Source organism: Tigriopus californicus, chromosome 3 (genome assembly GCF_007210705.1).
Source record: "Tigriopus californicus strain San Diego chromosome 3, Tcal_SD_v2.1, whole genome shotgun sequence".
Taxonomy (NCBI): Eukaryota; Metazoa; Arthropoda; class Copepoda; order Harpacticoida; family Harpacticidae; genus Tigriopus; species Tigriopus californicus.
The window spans coordinates 13261719-13275873 of record NC_081442.1 but is presented as its reverse complement, the minus strand read 5'-3'; the positions used below and the strand labels follow the sequence as shown (position 1 = coordinate 13275873).

Genomic DNA, 14155 nt, shown 5'->3' with positions numbered 1-14155 from the left:
GTTGGCCCTTCAATTTGGGTTCGTCCTGGCATAAAGATCAATGGGGAGGCGTATTTGGCGCTTTTTGGGTCAGAAGTGAAGCCGTGGATTGATGCCAATTATCAGCCTGGCACTTGGGTATGGTAGCAAGGTGGTGCCCCGCGCATGCAATCAAATTTGGTGCAAGAAGCATTGCGCCAAGACAACTGGTGCTTCTGGGAAAAGGACTTATGGCCACCTTCATCACCTGACCTGAACCCTCTTGATCAACTCCACATGGAATAAAACCAAAAGCGTAGCTTGCCAAGAGTCTGCGCCAAACATTGAAACCCTTACGCCGGCGCATCGACGCCGCCTGGCGCAGTCTGTAGGCCGAATATGTGCGCCGTGTATGTTCAAGATTCCGTCCAAGGTTGGATATGGTCGTCGCGGCAAACGAGGTTGTATCGAGACCCTAATTATACTCATATGAAAGGTAAGAAAATTCTCTACAACGTTTTTTATGCACCAGGTGGCGCAAATGCGCCGTTGTAGCGCAATATTTAATTTAAGTGTGAATAATGCGAGTGATCGATTGAAGTGGCTCACCTGTACACATGATGGTTGTAAAACACATTTTCAAAGATTGCACTTTTAGTGTGTTTTTAAGTGACATTATATAGCATTTTTATCTGTTGTGAGACTATGCAATGAAAGGAAAAATAATCTTTGTGTTTTGTGATATTGAAAATCGATATTAATTCTTGGGAAATTGAATTAACATATAACCGGGGCACTTTGGGGTAAAAACCGATGAAATTGGGACCACTAAATCTGATGTAACTAAGTAGCGGTGAAATAGATGATATCATAACTTATATTCAAGAGCTTAATAAATGTGCTCAAACTTACATTGGGCAGGGTTTTTGAAAATTTTAGTTTTCATAATATTTTTAGGTATGTAAGTTTTTTCATGTGGACTAAAATTCCATAAAGCAATAAAATCAAAATTGTTTCCATGATTTTCTGAGGGAGAAAAATGCCAAGATGTGCTTGGGAATTTCCATCAAAACTTTAAAGGGTATTTTTAGCACTGTGAGGTGGTAGCAATTTGTTTGCCTAGTCGCCCATAAACGTTTGCTGCCCTACTTAGAGTGATACTCGGAGACCCGAATATAGGTCTGAAAAACTAAGCCAATTACTGGGTGCTCTTTATCTCCATCAGCAAAGTAATTCACTCAGTCCTCGGCTCAGGAGTACTTGATGTGTGCATTCTCAAAGGGAATAAGGGAAGTCAGAAAGTCAGGACCTTTCGCCCCTCGCTGTGGATGGAACAATGGCACATTTCACGCCAATTTGCTGTTGGTAGTGCCTACCTTTTATTTTTTCGTCACGAAATCATCATACGGCCAAAACCACAGGCATACAACCAACAAGTGAGCTGGATTTTATCGGTGAACCAATTTGCTCTCATGACTACTTTAATCGAAAGGTAGAAGGCTCTGAATTGTGATATGGGAAGGTTGACTTTTTCCGTACCTTACGTGACGGCTCTCAAATTACGTCCGGCGGAACTCAACTACTTTTTGAATTTGCTGGCCATCTATTTAGCGGTCTTGACTACCGACATTTTGTGAGGGTCAGGAACTACTTTTCGTTGATCGATAACAAACCATTAGCTTTTGCGTTGGCCAACAGTGATGACCGCCTTGTGCTAGGTCCATAGTGACAGACCGGGGCGTTAGTTCACGTCAGCTCTGTGGGGGCGAACTGTCCAAGATGTTAGGTACCAAACTTCATCGCATCACTTCCTACCAATCCTCAGTCCAATGGACTCATCGAGCGGTCCATAGACAACTAAAGGAGGCCCTAAAGCCCTAGATTGGCGGGTTGTAATGGATTCATCATTTTCACGGGTATTTTTTGGCATCGTTGTGCTCCAAAGGATGATTAATAACATCCTCCAGCTCAGCTGTTATGTGGAACAAGCCTTTGCGTTCTGGGAGCCTTGTCAGATGTCCTGGGTAGGATGTGGCACCTATACATCATTACCACAATATGCGGTATTCCAATCATCTTTGGTGCCCACCTGCCTTGTCGCCTTGCCCGTTGTATGGCTAGGGATGCGACAAAGTTAGTTTGGCCTGAGAGCCGCCCGTACGAGAGACTATATCGTATTATGAGACCTACTCTCAAGACGTTCGACGTAGATATCAATGGGAAAAACATCAACAGTGTCATTGACCGACCAAACCGGCTTTTTGGATCTGTCCTTGCCCCTCCAGGGTAACTCCGTAGTGGTCGCAGAATCATAATCACGCTATGGAGATTTACCGAGCTGAATAAATCATAATCTGGGCAGAAAGGTACAAGAACCACGCCAAGGATCCGCTGCTCAATAACAATTGCTGTGAGCTGATAAAAGTTGTAAATATGATAAACCTACAAAATCAAGGATTCAATGTGCTCACTTAACCACTTTACTTTAAGGCAATGAGGGAGCCTGAAAAAGAGAAAGGTCGACTTCATTGCTCAAGCTAGCCTGGATTCTCAAGGGCTTAAAAATGCTCTGAAAACGCACATTAAGCCTAAACAGTCACTACATATTGACAACCAAATCCTGGATTGGGCCAAAGACAAATGGATGCATTTGAAAGACGTACAGTGTCAGAAACCTTTCGTACCTTCTCTTAATACTGTACAACTAAATTTTTTTAGTCTCTCCCAATACGAGACCTCTCTCATTACTGTGATGTCCTAGTGAAACCTTTGGTCGCCATGTCAATGAGTCATGAGATGGTAGTTGCTGGTCTATTCCATTGAGTTCCTAGCTATTTATACATATCACAGATGAGCTATCACCTGGTGAGCATACGCTTGCCACAGACTTGTTCGACTTTTGCAAACCTGCTGAACTCATTAGAGCACAAATGAGTGAAGCATATTCAAGATGTGGCTGAACAATCGGTTTGAACAGAGCTAGCATCGTCATAAAATTTCTGGACTTACACGTGCAATATATTCAATCGCACATTGGAAACGCTTTAGAGACTGGCAGTAATTCTAAGCTTTTGAGAGGGGGTAATGAATACTATAAAAAGAAAGGCCCTAGAATTGAGCCCTACCGGACCCTGACTTGACAGCATATAAGTCGCGATGTGACCCTTTGACCTTTACTATTTGCTTCCAATCATGAATGAAGGTTATGTAAAGTAGGATTAGTCAATGTAGGATATATGGTAATATAAAAAATGAAAACTTCTGTCAAAATTGTCTACAAGCTTAAAAATGTTCTCAGTCGGCGAGAGAGAAACGAAAAATCAAATGCTTCATAGCCACGGGTATTTTTTGGTCTTTTGGGCTGTTGCACAGCGCTTTAAGATGTAATGTGATGACCGTTCTTTTTTGAAAAAAAAGAACGAATAACTAATTTTGTTACTACTGCCCTGAAAATGAGTCGAACTGTCGCCAAACCAAAATCCAACCGTTCAAAAAGTTCATGGACCTCCTGAAGTCAATACGGACACAATTGGAAAGAAATTAGTGGCTTTCAATCCATAAGGGATTGCTGTAGAACCTCGCAAATTTCAACATGAACGTGTTCTCCTTTCACCAAGGAACTGCATCCTCATGATCGTGGAAGAGGTCAAAGAGTTTGAATTTTGGCAAGGCCTAGCTCAGCAACCAGAGATCTTTGATGAATAGAGAGCAACATCCCCGAGAGGAAATTCTGCTGCCTAGATCATTATCAATTATTTATAGCACCCCAGTTAGATCTTAAGCAAATTGCGCTTGTTTGTCATCGACTCATTTGTCCACGATTTACTCACACGCATTGTAGCCCAGCATTTTGTTTATCTATTGAGTACCAGGGTCACAAGGACATGGACGACTGCGCACACTGGACACATTAGACGCACCAAATGCACCCAATAGTTTCAAGCAAAATTTTAGAACCATTGAACTTAACCTCCCGACCAGAATAGTCACTCTATCCAAGCCACGCCGATTCACTCGCCATAGACATGTATATGACAAATTTTACCTCTAGGTAGAAGAAGTCTTGTAAACCCGGTTTTTTTCTACGGTTGAGTTTTTACCTATCCAAGTTTAGTTGAGCTAAACGGGTGATAATAGACGTACGAACAAGATATTTGGCTTGTGCGAATAAAAATTACGAATGACAAGAATTAGTTTAATAGTTCCAAAATATTTTTGATGTCAGTAGTTGTCAGAAACATCCAAGCACTCCTTTGAAGGTGAATCATAGACGTTTTAAGAACTAAAGAGCGAAAAAATACTGGAATTCAATGTCAATCATCTTGAATTACAAACAATTCAATACGTGAAACTGGAGAGTAATGGCTGGAAATGATCAGCAGTAGCCTTCTTTGAAAGGATGGAGGGTGAAAAGCGATCCAATGTAAGACCTTAATTATCGTTTTGGCCCCATTTCATAATGAGATCAAAGGCTACTGGATTGCCGACGATAGTAAGGATTGCGAAGTAGGAGTTAACCAAACTCTAGCGGCCAAAACGAAAAAGAACGTTAGTAGGGAAGAACCATGACTTTTTTTGTTTCATTCAATCATTTTGAAATCATGTGAAGACAGATATAAACAAAAGTGATTAAACTTATCATGAATGATTTGAGTTTATACGAGACTGTAAAGTAAGAGTGATGAGTAGAGACTTTCTTAGAGTGAAGTTTCAATATCTTGTCATTTTGGGGCCTTTTTAAAACATTCAGGCTGTTTTGACCAAATTTCCGAAACAATAACAGTTTCGGTGTCTATTAATCCTAAAATTGGACATTGTTCTGTCAAATTTTTGTACCAAAGAACATAAATAATGCTTCTTAGTAGATTTGCTGCACTTTAATACTTCGACAAGTCATTTATTACGCTCATTTTGCTTAGAAAACTCAGCCCTGCCTCCAGTGGTGGCGTTTTTTGTTGCAATCCTGAACTTAACTTGTTAATGAACATGTTTGTCAACTTAGCATTGCATTTATCCAATCTTGGCTACGTCTTATTAGTGCAAAATATGAAAACCACTCTTTTCTAATTAGTCTTCAAACAATTTATAACAGAGTGTTAATAGTTTGTGGCATCTGAAATTTAGACCTTGGGGTTAATGATGCATTCTAAGAAGTTGGAATATTGGCTTTAGTAGAGTTTGCAACACTTGATTTGAGATTTTGTCACACAAATACACAAAATATAAGTAGAAAGAAAATAACCCATTTGGTACAGCCTCTTTTCAACACAACTGGCCATTCAACTTCAGTAGGTTATTGATAGTTGGCAAATTCATTAGATAAAGCATTGTAAACATGATTATTTAGTAACACTGTTTTGGATCAAATTGAACATGACTCATAATAACTCAGTGGTGTACAGAGCCTCTAATTTCACACTTGCTATTGATTTAAAAGATAATGGCAATTTATAACATCTTTGAATGCAATAATTTGAAGTTCTTAATTATATTTTTAATATTTGCCTTTTTAAAGAATATATTATTTTATATTCACCAGAAGGCAGTGGAATATTTTCAGTGTCTTTAGTGATCAGAGTTCTGATTAACAGTTAATAGTAATGCCGCCAATAGAAATAACTGAATTGATTTTTTTTCCAAGGAATCTAGTCCAACTTCTCAACCAATTTTCTATACCATCAAACATAATGTATGAGCTGTTCAAGCAACAAACAACCTTTATTGCATTGTTGTTACAGTGTATCACCTTATAGAAGCATCAATAGAAGTAATGGGATCAATTATTATCAAAATTAAATGAAGGGTACCAGAAAGCTTGGAAAGTAAAGGCAATAGTTAATTTTCAAGTAATGAGTTATTATCAATCAAAAAGATTGCCTTAGTTTGATGAGAGAATAATCAGGGTGATATTTTGAGGCTAGCTAATGTTTTCCCAACATGCCATTTCGAATGTGATATCTTGGGAAGAAAATAACTCTAGTAACATCCTTCTGTGAATATTTTTTTGATAGTATCAGTAATCCAGCTCTTTTTGGATTTTTGATGTTGCTGAATGTTTCATTCAAATTTGTCACGTTTTTTTGTTTGATAACTTGTTCAGGATAGAGCTTGCAAAAATGGAAAACAACATTGTTCAAGCGTTAACATCAATTGTTGTCTAGAGTTGTTAATTCTCTTTCGTTGCAACGAAACGACACAAGAACAAACGTAAGCGAGGATTTGCTAACGCGGTCTTTCGTTTTTTTTGCCGCGAGATGTCTCATTATGAAACAAGCACTCCTATTGGAGAGATCTCCAGTTAAATGCGACCTCCATGCAGGAAGAACCACCCCGCACAAAGCTGACCATCTCATTATCAATTTTTTCGAAAGGTAAGACAGTGTCATCGTGAGGTATCTGAATGGTTTCCAGTCTGTGGTTTTAGTGTCTAAAAGTTTCCTGAAAAAAAATATGTTAAGAAGGAATGTCGAACCGAGGACTTCTGTTCAAAAGAGAGAATCTTTAAAATTTTGAATGTGTTTTTGCATAAAATGAACGCCTCTCTATGATTTTTAAATTCAAAGTCTAATTTATTTTTTGCAATTTTTAACTTTTCCCACTCTTCGTACTACCGGCCAAAAACAGTTGATCAATATGAAAAGTAAGCGCCAAATATATGAGTACTATCATAGGATGCCAACTACCAGAAATTCTGATAAGCGACCCAGACACTTGATGGGACTGAAAATGTCTTCAGTTTCCACAAAAAGACGTGCTACGAGTAAGTGTTTGCAAATAATTCTTGACGTACAAAAACTCAAGAAGAACAAGATATGGTCAATCAATTACGTGTGGACTGTTCAAGAATGTCAAACAAACCAAGTGTTCTTCCACAAGTACGTAAAACTAGGGTGTACGTTGCTCAACAAAATCTATTCCACATCACAATGATTCTAATTTCTAGTGGATAGTGGGCTATCTGCAGGATCGGGTGCCATCATAATCGGAACATGTTATGGTTTATCCTGCGTTCTTATCCCAGCCCTACAGGGAGAGAGCAACCATTGCTGAGAATCACGCTGGAAGAAGGCTCATTCATAGGTAAAATCGAATAGCTAAAATAAAGCTAAAAGTCTGTCAGCACTATTAAACCCGTCTAGAAGAACAATGTGTTTGTTCCTTTCTTTTTGCGGACTCCTTACCGCTTCTGGAATGCATCTCCTACAAATTCAAGATGAGGGAATCAAATTCTTATTCAACTTCATAGTGTTGATATGATGTATGATCTATTACCTATCAAAGTTGACGGATCAGGTTAGCCCTAAAAATGTTTTTTTGCGGACTTCCTAACCACTTCTATCATTGTATTTCAATTCCGACCCGTTAAAGCAATGTTAGGGCGGCTTTTACACTAGGATGGAAAACCAGGATTGAATCCAGTATGAGGATGGAAGTCGGACTAGCGCTGGGGCGAGTCCAGACTCGAGCCGTGTCCTTTCTAAAAGACTTAAGTCCGGATTTGTGAGAAATCTCATTTTTGGTTCAAATTTTCACAATATGAGTCTTTTTGTTCGACTTCAGTACAGTGAAAGACTCGAGTGCTCTACTGGGCTCGTCCAGCATTAGTCTCACTTCAATCCTCAACCAGATACAATCCTGGTTTTCCATCGTAGTGTAAAGCTGCCCTAAGGTGGAAACTGTATCATTCCCATTTCACTCTGAATTCATATTCATTTCTGATGCACCAAGGAATTAGAGTTGTTGGATATGGCTAGACCTTGAAAATAGGGTTGATCTAGAATTTTGATCAAAAACATGTCCAATTTTGATCTGAAAATGCCTATTGCCACATATATCAACACAGCAACAAACCGATTCCATGGCATAAGTCATTTGGGTTTGGTTAGAAAAAACAGTGAATATGTCCACTCTGGGGAGGGAACACCCGAGTTTGGGTGGGTCAAGGTTTTTTGTACTCCATGGGTCCACGGTTCGAACCTTGCGAGGTGGAACATCGAGAAAGAGCGGTACCAACCTGCTCCATTGCCGTGTACAAGAAACCCTGATCAATATGCGTTCTATACGGACTTCAGCGGGGTCCTGGCACATGGTTCTACACATTGGTAATGATCTTTGGATCGTTGTTCGTTGTGTGAAGTCATTTATTTGAATGATTAGTTTATTAGAGCATGACAAGAATACTACGCAGTGGATGAAAACATAATGAAACATGCAAAGTAACCTTCTCCGTAGTCTCATTAGTATCTTCGTGAATGGCATTGTTTCAAGCCCTTCTTGGTTGCAAATGTTGCAGAGATAACTCAAAAACTATACTGTACATTGTTTTCCCATTTCAGTTCCTGAGCGTTTGGACCCTGTTCACAACGGGATTTGACTTATACTGCATTCAGAGCGCTCCAGAATCCAGCACACCGGACCTGGCTACTACATATTCAGTTTCGATTTTGTCTATGTTGGAAACCTCATGGTAAGGGGCGTTTCATGGCAGGCAAGCAAATGGACCAGTAAAACCATCAAAGGGAAAATGCAGATATCAATCAAAGGCACGTTAGCGTGACGAGGGTAAAATGTCAGGCAAGCGAATGTTCCGACTATCCGGTCGCTGCTCCTGGCTCCTGGCTCATGCTTCATTAACTTGTATGGTCCCGATCCTTTCATGAAGTATGGACATCGTTGGCCAAGGATCCAGGCCGCCCCAAATATGTGTTTGGATGTTATGGATGTTCATGTTCCACAATCTGTTCCTTTAGTGAGAAACCTACTGGTCGTTACCCCATGCCTTTTTCCTCCTTGGCGCTGTTTTGCTCTACTTGTTACGAGTTAATGCTTTTTGGACGCCTTGAGGAAGGAACAAGAAACGCTTTCAAAGGTAAAATAATAGCATCTTGTCAAAGCAAACAATCATTGGCAAAATTTGCTCACGTTAAAAACCAAGAGCAATATACGTAATTGTCTTGCAGTCGTTTTGGGCTCAAACACAATTCAAGACAATTTCCTTTACTATAATAGCAGTTCTTCCAATCAATGCTTACGACAGTCTTAGAATCTGTAAAAGCCGCAGGTTCTACATGTATGGCTTTACATTTGGTTCAATTCATGAGGAAAAAAAAATCGTGTTACCGAATTCCACGTTCAAAATTAGTAGACATGGATTTTTTAAAGAAATGCTGTCTTCAAATCACATCACATCAATGAAAGCCGAAGAAAAAACATTGATGCCTTTGACAGCAAACATGCAAGCATCCAATGTTCATTGACTTTATATAATCTGTAAAAGATTCTTTTGCGAAACTAGTCACGATTTGTGGCCCTAATTTGAGATTGTATTACTACATAAAAAAGAGGAATTTGACAACGTTATTTGGCGTTGAATGAAATGAAATTCAGCTCAATGACCTTTGGTTCGACATCATTAAAACATCCCACTGTAAGATAATGGAAGAAAACATATCGGAGCAGGTTTTGTCCATGAAAGATTTGTTGTAGTCCTTCAAGATAAGAAATTTTCTTTAGCATATCCAACTAAGAAAAGGAAAAGTTTTTAAAACGTGGGTTGAATAATTCATACTTTAATTCTTTTGATCTCTTGAGCGTCATTGGCCCCAAGAATACGTGTAGATCAACCTTTTAAGTCCCTTTATTAGCCTTATTCGATATTTTTATTGGTGTGCATAGAGCGAATGATTCTGTCGATTCCTCCAAGACGGAAGTTTTTTTTATTAGCATTTGTTGTAACCTGGCGTTCAAAAAGGCTGGCCTGATTTGTCAAGTCAGATTCGTTGTTTAATCAATATCATTTGAAGTTTATAAGTTAATAGATGGACTAATTTTCCATCTTTTCCATAATTGTCATCTTTTTCCATAATTCTAGGGATTGCATTCCTTCGAGTGGTTGAAAAAGCCCCACAAAAACCAACCCATTAGATAACCATATTGCTCTATTTCTAGGATGGTTGTACGTAATGGCATTCTTCACACCGTGGCGGATCATTTCTTGGGTATATGCAGCCATTGTGAATGACATGATATTTTCATACAATATTGTCATGTTCATGTGCTTGGCTAGTATTTAACATCCTCACTACTCAGCTGCGCCTGTATTTTTTCCCTCTACTTGGAGCTCAACGATCTCACCAAACTGCAGGACTTGGCCAGACTGAAGGTAATCAAAATCGAGTCTGCGTGATTCAACGGCACTTAAAGTTCCGTAGGTGATAAATTTCTTGGACAACTTTCCGATTTCCAGATGGACACAATGATTTCTCTGCCCGCCTCAAGAGCGGCAAGACACCTTTGGATCCCGGCCCACATCTCCGTATGTAAATCGTGACACTATGAAGAAGAGAGAAAGATAACAAAACGAGGATTTTAGGATGCAAAATCAACCCATTTACACAACTCGCAACCAAAACCAGCCCGAGCCACAATATGGCTACAGTCAGTACTGAATTATTGGAGCATGATATGAAATGTCTTCTAACTCATTACACGATAATAAATCATGAGATGGTAAATTCCAATATCAATTGCTTTCCTTTCTTGTCATGTTATTTTCCACAGCTGTCGGAAAAAATGAAAAAAGTCAAGTTGAACGTTGTTTTTTGGCAGGGGTACGGTTGCCCAAAAAATGCAGTCATTGTCTTGATTTTTTCATGCTAGACTTTCATCAATAGTTTTTGAGTTCAGAGAGAACCTCGGAAGGGAACCTCTCTCACCACCAAAAACTGGATTCTTGATCAGCAAGCGTTGTTCATTGTGTAGAAACAGGTTCTCAATTCTAACGATTAACCAAAAGATTCATGTGAGTGCTCACATTGTACCAGGATCCCATTCTACCTTTGGCTCTCAACATGAAAGTGTCGAAAGCCTTCAATTTCGCCAATATGCCAATATTCTGCATCAACAAGCGGCACCGGCTTTGCCAAATGTGATACAGAGCCGAAACTTTGAATGTTCCAAGTCTGGATGAAGTGTCCCAGACCCGAAAACCAAGCTGAACCGGCGCTTACCACTCACTTAAACCCCAGCCTACATCACGCAAGGATTCTATGCAATGGCTTTGGACCATTCCGGAAAACGGTAAAAGCCAAAAAGTTTGCCGCTTTTGATAGGTTTGTTGACCTTCTTGATTTGCAGATATCTGGATCTCTTTGGAGGGATTGTGACCGTCAGTGTGGGCCATTGCCATCCAAAGGTCAACCAGGCCTTGAAGGATCAAGTTGATACGTTGTGGCATACAACCAACATCTATCTCCCACCGAAGATCCACGAATACGCCGAACGGTTAGTGGCAACTCTCCCGGAACCATTGACCAACGTCTACTTTGTGAACAGCGGTTCCGAGGCGAATGATATGGCATGTACATGGCCAGGCTCTACACTGGCAATTTCGACTTGCTCTCATTCCGAAACAGTTATCACGTGTAAACTTGAGAGCTGCAGTGACCCTACCACACACCCATGCCAAGTCTATTTTTCTACTTGCTTAGGAATGAGTCCGTACACTATGGGTTTGACCGATCACACCCCTTGGAGTTACAAAGTTCCAACCAATTTGGGATCCATCATGTGATGAATCCAGATCCTACAAGGGGATTTTTTGGCGGCAAGAACTGTAGAGATTCCCCGTGGACATTGACCGCACATGTGATTGTCCTCAAGGACAGTGCCTTGCCTCAGAGCAATACTTGGAGCAATTGGAACGACGTTCTGGTACATTCTATTCCCAAGGGCAAGAGTTTGGGTGGATTCTTCGCCGAGTCTATCCAAGGTTGTGTGGAACAGTTCAATACCCAAAGGGTTACCTGAAGAAAGCCTTCCAAAAGGTCCGCGATTTGGGAGGAGTATGCATTTCCGACGAGGTAAGCTGAAAATGCAGCAGTTTTATCAAAAAAGGGAAGAAAAAAATCAGCTCTCAATGTGGTCAGGTTCAAACTGGCTTTGGTCGCACCGGAGAGCACTTTTGGGGCTTTCAGGGCCATGACGTAGTTCCTGATATCGTGACCATGGCAAGGGCATTGGCAATGGATTCCCCATGGCTGCTCTCGTGACCACAAAGGAGATTGCGGATGTCATGTCCCAAGCCATTCATTTCAACACATTTGGAGGGAACCCAATGGCTTCTGCGGTGGGAATCGCAGTTCTGGACGCTCTGAAGGAAGATAGGTGCCAGGAGAACTCTGCTAATGTGGGCACATACTTCCTGAAGCAACTGGGGATCTCCGTAGCCAATATAAGGTGGGTGTAATTACTGACTCATTCAAAGGGCAAGTTTGGTTTTACAAGGACAATTTCCTGCTCTTGCACGTTTTTTCACATTAGGGAACTCTTAATACAAGATTGCATTTTAAAAGAGACCGTTAAGTGAAATATGGACTGAGGAACGATATGAAGAAAATTGGCACTCTCTAATAAACTAGAATAAAGCAATAACACGGACAAATTTAAATAAAAAAATTGCAATGCTTCAGAATTCGGAAATGCGAGAATGTTTCTAATGATCTAGCTTACGGGTTTCATAACTTTCTACTATCTCTTTACTGCCACTTATTTTACTTATCAACTTTCTCAACCTCTTGTATTTTGTTTAGCTTTAGTATCTGACCAATCTCCTCCATTATCCTACCTGTTTAATTGTTCCAATACTATATTTACACCATAACGGATATTTTGAGTGGAATCGAAGTAAATAAATAAACCTCTATTTCTAGACCATCGGAGACGTTCGAGGAAAAGGTCTCATGATTGGCATTGAAATGGTTGAAGATAAAGACAGCCGTAAGCCTTTGGCCGGAGCAAAAATGATGGCTGTCTGGGAGGATGTCAAGAATATGGGTGTTCTTTTGGGCAAAGGTGGATTAAATGGAAATGTCTTCCGAATTAAGCCTCCAATGTGCATCACCAAGGAAGATGTTAATGTGGCTTTGGAGATTTTCAAGATTGCTTTGGATAAGAATGGAATGAAATGAAAACGTCCCTTTTAAAATAATGCCCGGTTGAGCTATTGTATCCATGATTAAATAGAGATTTTGACTCCCGAGCTGTTATTTGTCTTTATTTACTTTACTTGTCGCCTGTTATGCCAACGAAACATTCATTTACGGTAGTGGCTTACTGCAGATGTATGACCCTTTGAAAATTGATCTCTCTGTAATGCTCCGATTTTTTTCAGGAACATCGCGGGAACATTTTAGTTGGCGTTTGAATTCCATGATAAGCCCAAGTTTCAACCTTACACTTGCCCAGATTTAATTAACTGATGAAGGAAAAACAGGCATAAATATATAACATTTCTTGACATAATAGTTTCGAAAACGCCTTTCATGTATTTGTAACTGTGGTTTGGACGTCAATTTATATTGTTGAATGTTTCTCAAAACAATAGTAATTGTAGCTTTGTCCCTTTTGTGCATGATATATATTTCATCGCAAAGTTAATTGACAAGCTTGAAGATGTGCATACTCAATCAACACGAGAAATGTTAGACAAAAATCTCTAAGCCAGAATTGCCTTGACTTTTTCTTTGGATGCTCATCTGCCACATTAAGGGCTGATCGACCAGCTTCATCTTTAGCCTCCTTATCAGCCCCAGAATCTAGTAAGAACTGCACTATATCGACATCATCTTGAAGGACAGCATAGTGCAATGGGGTCCAATTCCAATGAAGCTTGTCGCCGAGAGACAAGTCGGCCTTGAATTCAACCATGATCTTGACCGTGTCCAAATGTCGCTCAATACAAGCGTAGATCAATGGCGTCTGACTTATCTTATTGACAGCATTCACATCTGCCTCTCCAGCCTCCAAAAGAACCTTGGCTGTCTGAGCGTAGCCATTCATGCACAACAAATGCAACGGAGTCTGCTGACCAGCCGGCTCCACAGCTGTCGCCTTTGCCCCGTTATTGAGGAGCATTTCAGCGATCTTGGCTCGCTTTTCATCCTCTTGAGCAATGGCTTCTTTTTGGTCGGATTTGGGCTGTTCCTCTGGTTTTTCTTCAGGAGCTTCTATATTGTTTGGATCATCAAGGAATTAAATAAAGTTCAATGCTTTTGCAGGAAAAAAAAACATAACGTACCGTTGTCTTCTTCTTGTCGGTGGAGGGGTGGCTTCTCTTGACAACATCTATGCAATGGTGTCCATCCAGATTTGTCTCCCATATCTGCTTTGGACTTCCCTTTGGTCAAGAATGAGATTG

At 40.1% G+C, this 14155-nt stretch overlaps 2 protein-coding genes and 1 long non-coding RNA gene across 3 annotated transcripts; 2 read left to right on the top strand and 1 right to left on the bottom strand.

Annotated features, from left to right (window-relative positions):
- Positions 1–9919: 9919 nt before the first annotated feature.
- LOC131878151 (uncharacterized) lies at positions 9920–10478 on the top strand. Its single transcript, XR_009372959.1, has 2 exons — positions 9920–10120; positions 10205–10478. It is a non-coding gene; the product is annotated as an uncharacterized LOC131878151 (long non-coding RNA).
- A 505-nt stretch (positions 10479–10983) lies between these two features.
- Positions 10984–12997, top strand: LOC131878178 (alanine--glyoxylate aminotransferase 2, mitochondrial-like). The gene is given in 6 exon segments (XM_059224087.1): positions 10984–11037; positions 11095–11425; positions 11577–11819; positions 11886–11961; positions 11964–12195; positions 12669–12997. Coding segments are annotated over 6 exon segments (942 nt in total). The 5' UTR covers positions 10984–11011; the 3' UTR covers positions 12703–12997.
- A 368-nt stretch (positions 12998–13365) lies between these two features.
- LOC131878177 (histone-lysine N-methyltransferase EHMT2-like) lies at positions 13366–14117 on the bottom strand. Its single transcript, XM_059224086.1, has 2 exons — positions 14036–14117; positions 13366–13964 (listed from the first exon to the last, which is right to left on the bottom strand). Exons 1-2 carry the CDS (start codon positions 14115–14117, stop codon positions 13381–13383), a joined length of 666 nt encoding a protein of 221 aa, XP_059080069.1. The 3' UTR covers positions 13366–13380.
- Positions 14118–14155: the final 38 nt, after the last annotated feature.